This window comes from Hordeum vulgare, chromosome 4H (assembly GCF_904849725.1).
Source record: "Hordeum vulgare subsp. vulgare chromosome 4H, MorexV3_pseudomolecules_assembly, whole genome shotgun sequence".
In the NCBI taxonomy this organism is placed as follows: domain Eukaryota; kingdom Viridiplantae; phylum Streptophyta; class Magnoliopsida; order Poales; family Poaceae; genus Hordeum; species Hordeum vulgare.
In genome coordinates this window covers 566,967,566-566,973,939 of record NC_058521.1, presented here as the reverse complement: position 1 = coordinate 566,973,939, position 6,374 = coordinate 566,967,566, and the positions used below count along the sequence as shown (strand labels likewise).

Sequence of the window (6,374 nt, the reverse complement as noted above, 5' to 3'; positions counted from 1 at the left end):
AATGTATTCTAGTAAGTCTCGTAATGCAACAATTGTGCTAGAGGCCGTAGCATCCCATGATTTATGGATTTGACATTGCCTTTTCGGTATGCCGGTTACTCTCAATGATATCAATGTGTTGTAACAGTCTCATTTGTTTGCTAGACTTGCTAGTGGTGATGTTCCTACTTGCAACTACACTATCCATGGGCATGAATACACAAAGGGGTACTATCTTGCTCATGGTATATATCCTTCTTGGTGCATATTTGTTAAGAGCATCAAAGACCCCCAAACTAGGAAAGAGTGTGAATTCGCAAGGGCACAAGAGGCAGCCCGAAAAGACACTGAAAGAGCATCCGGGTTTTTGCAATCTAGGTTTTCCACTGTTCGTGGTCTTGCTCGTTTTTGGGACAAGCGATCCTTGAAAAACATCATGACATGTTGTGTTATTCTTCACAATATGATTATCGAAGATGAGAGAGGCATGAACTTGGAGTTCTTCTACGATAATTTGGGTAGCCGTGTCAAATCAGCTAGAGACCCTAACCACATTAGAGCTTTTCTTCACAGTTACAAGGAGATTGAAAATACATACACCCACTTTCAACTTCATGAGGATCTCATTGAGCGCCATTGGCAAAGGGCTGGGCAGTAACACATTCCATTTTTTCATTCATTTTTATTTAATTCATGTGTTATTTGTATTTGAGACAAGTTTTGTATTGAATTATTTAGTTTGCTTCGCTAATTTGAATAATTATTTTCATTTGGATGAGTGTGAACTTTGTTTTATTGTTTCAATTTGAACTCATTTGTCGAAATCGCTGTCAAATTTGTCTACTGGGGGTTTTCGGTTTGCAGGTCGACGCAACGGCGCCCAAGCAGACCCCGCGTAGCCGACCCGTAAAAGACCATCTTCTGCTACTATCTTTTTTACGGATCCGTTTTGGAGGGTCTCACTCTGCCCTCGCATGCGCCGGTCCGCAAAGCCGTTTTTCTGCAAACTGTAAACGCATTTTGCGGATCGATGTTATACGAGGTTTCCTAGAGATGCTTTGATCTGAGCACTATGGATAAAGATGACAACATGACACAGAGAGTTCACGTCAGAACGACATTCTCATGACCGCATAAGGTGATGCCAAAGTTAGCAACATTCGGTTCACATTCGTGGGGCACGGGTAGTGATGTTCGCGGCCAACGACAACAATAAGAAGAGGGTCAATGTTTAGGTGAATGTCGGCATTTAGATGAGTAGATGGGTGGGAGTAATTAGAAAAACAATTCACCAGGAGTGGCGTAGGCTTGCGTCGGTCGGTGTAGATTGAAGGACACAATTCGTCCTCCACAATACATTGTTAGAGCTCTTCTTCGTCTAAATGAATTCTCCTCATCGATACGGTCCTAATGGAGTGATGGTGGAAGGGTTCAGCCAGCGGAGCTACGGTGCAGCGAGGATGATCATCAGCAAAAGTGGTTCTTCCGTTGCAGCCTCAAAGGAAGAGATGCTCTTCGTTCGCAACAGAAACGAAGAGTTACTCTTCGTTCAAGATGGGACGTAACTGAAACGTTTTCAAACAGAGATATAGTTTCGAGATTTCATAAGAGAAAAGTGTAATAGTATTTTCTTAAAAGAAATTGGTGCATTCTGAGGCCAATGAATTAAGTCTGAAACATGTATAGATTGAGTCCAATCAATGCAAAAGATAAGCCAGGAATTGTCCACACCTCCTGCTGTTTTCCTTTCTGATAACACTTGTGTGTAGTAGTATTAGTACATTACTAGTACACAGATCAGACTAAAAATGTCGTGTGTGAAACAATTTCGGTTCTCATAATACAAGAGTGTGTACTGACTTGTACTTAACTGACCAGCTTCCTTTAGCAAGATTACAAGTGTATGGTATACAATGTCACTAGCTTGATTGATACAATTTTGACATAGAAATAGATACCCATCTTGTCAACAACGAGTGATCAAAATTTAGTTATTTAGTTTTCTTAAATGTTTGGCAGTCTCCCGCCTGGTTGGCTGCTATTCAAATATGGGAAGATCAAAAGGCTTAGTCATTGAACGGCCTTCTGAATCTCTTGAAGACGACGATAGAGATAGCGCACAGAAGGCCTTTGGATGCGATTCTTTGTCCATGTCCAAGAAGAAGCGATGCCTGTCGAGCAGCAGCGTGTAAAGTGCTTGCTTAAGAGTTAGCACTGGCAAACCAAAATACATGACATGCCATGGGGAAAAAACTTACCATCTACAGTCTGACGTCAATTCTGGGTGAAAAGCGGTGGCGAGGATATTCCCTTGACGTACTGCAACAATTACCCGATCTTTGGAGTACACCTCTTCCTGTCAGGTAATGCATTGTGCGTCAGTGCACAGAAGGGATACACCAATCTGGAGCATATTTTCGACGAGGGATCCATCACGTAGCCGCTACTCACTTACTATTTCTCAAAGCATTTTGTCAGCAAAGTACTTAAATAAAAGGAACAGACAGATATACACATCTGATTCAGCAAAAAAGGGTAAATATATCACAGTTGCCAGTAAGTCAAACTCAAAAGAGCAGCAAGCAAACCTCAACACCCACGGAAGATGGTATGGTAATGCTGGGTTTACCAGAAGGAACAGGGCAGTCAGCCAGTATTTCAACATCCGATCCTACTTCCAAGATAGCAGGTGCTCGTATAAATACTCCACGGCATGTATTACTGCCTCCTTCCTTCTCCGCAAGCATTGGCACTGAAAGTTCGGTTTCAAAGCTTTGCAGCTGCAAGAGAACAGTTTGCAATGAAATGTGGTTCACATTATTGTATATTTATCTCAAAAACATTTGAAGATTTACAGTTCATTATTACAAACTTATTCAGCTATCAAATAGACAGTATGGTGCTCAGAGTTACCTGGCTCCCAAAAAAGTTCCGGTGGACGGTGCAATCTAGCCCCCCAACAAGCTCCTGACCTCCCGATTTTTGCCCTGCAGGTAGCATTACTTAGTACTCCCTCCATTCCTAAATATAAGGCCTTTTAGAGGTTTCAGTATGGACTACATACGAAGCAAAATGAGTGAATATACACTCTAAAATATGTCTATATACATCCGTATATAGTCTATAGTGAAATCTCTAAAAGGTCTTATATTTTGAAACGGAGGGAGTAGTGATCATGACATTCCATCAACTAATCTCACCAAATTAAAAGCTAAAGCATCTACCAATTGGTGACCCACGTACCTACCGCCTTGTTTGCAAGGAAAATGAGCCCAGCACAAGTTCCCCACACAGGTTTTCCTGCACCGACAAATTCTCGAAGTGCAGGAAACTGCAAAGTAGATGAAATGAGATGTTGGACATTTAACAGTGTAAAAAAAGTTAAAAGTCTAAGAAGATGTACTCTGTCAGAGGTATAAAAGTTACAAACACTCTGTTGAGGTGCACTTCCAATTAAAATATACATATAGTCAATTATAACGAATCTGGATCTAGTTGTATGCAGAATAACCAGCAACCATCCCACTCACTAGCAGTCTTTCTAATGCCAGGGAGGGAATGTAGCGGTCACTTGCATGTCAAACTATTTATAGAACCTTAGAGAGTACTGTGACTTGTCGCCCACACACACACACTACTCAGCGCAAAGCCAAGGACAGACACATGTACGCTTGCAGATTGCTAGCACTGTACTACATTGTCAACAAGCCTACAATTCATCCTCAATAAATGAAGATGGAGAAATAAGGATATTCACATTTTTAGGGCCTTACAAGTAACAAGGCAGAAAAACAGTCATGATTTACATTTGTGGCAAGTTGCTCTGCTGCAGCTCCAGGCCACCGTCTGGGACTAAGCAGAGGAAATGTAGAAAACTACGAGAATGTATGCTAATGTTATTTACAGAAATATCAAATATCAAATGCCCAGGAGTCAGTACAACCCATTGAAGAGTGACCGTATCTTCCTTCCATCTAGTCCGATTTTCTTTTCACCAACCCAAGGAAGCATTTCTTTTCTTAAGAGGAAAGGAAGAAAGTACAACAATTGGGAGAATGTTTGTTCAGTGTGATCCAAGTTGAGTTGTTCAGAATGAACACACTAATCACTCTGCACATGACAAATTTTCGCAGTTCACTCATTCCCATTAATTGCCCACAAGAGAAAAACTAATCCACCTGAATCAATTTTCGCTTATGAGAAGCTAGTATAACTTAGAAATAATTCCATCACTTGAATCTAGTTTTTCTCACCCTCCAGAGAATATCATATTGTACGGGCTTACTATCAACAAATCCAGGCCTGAACGAATCTTGGAGATCGATATGCCATGACAGAAACAACATTTCAGGAGGCCTACCAACCAGTTTTGGAGTACTCGATATGCCTTAGAGAAACACTACCTACCAGGTTGTGGTAGTTGGCGAGCTTGGCCATGGTGGTGCTCTCGCCGCCGGGGATGATGAGCGAGTCGATGCCCTGCAGCTGCTCCGGCTTGCGCACCTCCACCCCCTTCACCCCGATCCTCCTCAGCGCTGCCCAGACAGAACCCGACGGGATCACGAGAGAACGTGTCGCCGGCACGCACGAGAGACGCGAGAAGAAGATTCGGCGTACCGGACATGTGCTCGTTGTAGGAGCCCTGCAGCGCCAGAACGCCGACCACCGCCATCGCTCCTTGGCCTTGGGAAAGAAGGGGGCGGGGGGTGAGATAGAGGTAGGTGGTGCCGGGAATTGACGATGGAAGGGGTTGTTGTGGGGGGGGGGGGGGGGGGGGGGGGGGAGAAGGCGTACGTTGCCGTGGCGGCGGCGGGCCGGCGACCACACGCCGCGGCTGACGGAGATGTAGCTCCACCCAGAGAGAGAGAGAGAGAGAGAGAGAGTGGAGGAGAGAATGGCAGTGGGGGTTGCTCAATCCTGGCCGCCAATCGGGGCAGAGCCGTGCGTGCACGTCGGTGGGACAATCTCGGCCGTCCGTTGTCACTGTCATGGGCCGAAACACATCTGCATCACTAGTGTTTTTTTTAGAAGCTGCATCTGCCTCTCCATTCATTGGGCTGGAGCCCCCCTCCACCTTCCCCTCCGCTATGGCTCCTACACGCACAAAAAAAAAATTGCTATAAAAAGGCAAAGCAGCATAGCTAAAAGCATGGATAGTATGCACCCGGAACAAGCCCAACCATCTAACATCAAATCATCTATTACCTCTCAGAAAGCAAGATCGTCATCTTCCTCTACATGAAGTTCCATCCCTGCCGATTGATCTTCATGGTTTGGCTCGGGTCCATAGGACTCCCACTCTTCTCATCCCCCTCCACCGATCCCTGCTCACTGATCATCCGCCGTATCCGTCGCTGTCGTAGCAGCTCGTGCCTCCGCCATCTTCCTTCCTTTCCCCTCCCGCATAGTGTATTTCCCTACACATCTATCTTCCCTCCCTTCGATCCCCCCCTTCTCCTCGCCGACGCCTTGAATCCATAGTGGTTCTGGCGAAGAGAAAGGAACGACAAACATGTTTGAGGTAGACTTCGGCGAGGGCTTGGTGGAACCCTAGAACCCCTAGGGGATGTTGGTTGATCAAGAACACGAATAGTAGTGTATAAATGATGTGAAAACAAAATATTTAGTTACACGTCAATGATCCACATGATCTAGTTGATACTAGAAACATCAAAGGTGGTGACGGTTCTGTGAATGAACTAGATGGCCCTGTCACAACCAAGGAGAATGCGGAAGTGCCCATGCATGTACCTGCGGGTAGTCAACATGATCCTGACGCTAGTGGCGTTGTCACGGAGGCTGGCCTTGTTGATCTAGTGGCAATAAGCGATGTAAACAGAGATGGTAGCACAGACGACTCAGTCGATGATGTGATGATTGAGGCCATAGATGCCACTTGAGATAACGGCCTATTTAAGTTCCCAAACTTGATGTGGTGAAGAGCCTCCGAGTCATCATTATCTTGACACCGCAGACCATGTTGGTACAACTTTATATTAGTTTAGTTTTTGTCCTATAATGAAAACACCTTCTTACTCACTTTCTGGACTACGCCCCCCCTGTTGCGTCGGGAGACGAAGGGGTTTAATGGGTTTGTGAGGGACCTTTTTACTAACGTAGGAGGTATGAGTATCTGCAGATGATGTGATCGCATTTGGCGGAATTTCAGATCCTTCTACCGGAAATCAACGTCTCAGTCAACGTATACAGGAGCAGCCAGATGCGGATGATATGTCGCTAGGGCGTGCCATGAGGGCAGCGAAGCTTAGGGACATTGAGACATCTACAAGTTATCTTCAGAGCAACATCTTGGATCCGTACGTGGTCGTTACTCAGTCATGTGGACTCCAGGGGATGTATGGATATTGGGTGCAACCGATGGGAGATGGTCGCAC

General features: G+C 45.0%; 1 protein-coding gene across 2 annotated transcripts; it reads right to left on the bottom strand.

The window, feature by feature from the left end:
• Positions 1-1,689: 1,689 nt before the first annotated feature.
• LOC123449587 (probable pyridoxal 5'-phosphate synthase subunit PDX2) lies at positions 1,690-4,832 on the bottom strand. Of its 2 annotated transcripts, XM_045126863.1 has the most exons (8): positions 4,774-4,831; positions 4,597-4,662; positions 4,387-4,514; positions 3,223-3,310; positions 2,893-2,966; positions 2,568-2,759; positions 2,238-2,335; positions 1,690-2,150 (listed from the first exon to the last, which is right to left on the bottom strand). In XM_045126863.1, exons 2-8 carry the CDS (start codon positions 4,649-4,651, stop codon positions 2,018-2,020), a joined length of 768 nt encoding a protein of 255 aa, XP_044982798.1. In that variant the 5' UTR covers positions 4,652-4,662; positions 4,774-4,831; the 3' UTR covers positions 1,690-2,017. The 2 variants fall into 2 exon arrangements, with proteins under 2 accessions (XP_044982798.1, XP_044982797.1); XM_045126862.1 differs by having other exon boundaries at positions 4,597-4,832.
• Between the last annotated feature and the right edge of the window lie 1,542 nt (positions 4,833-6,374).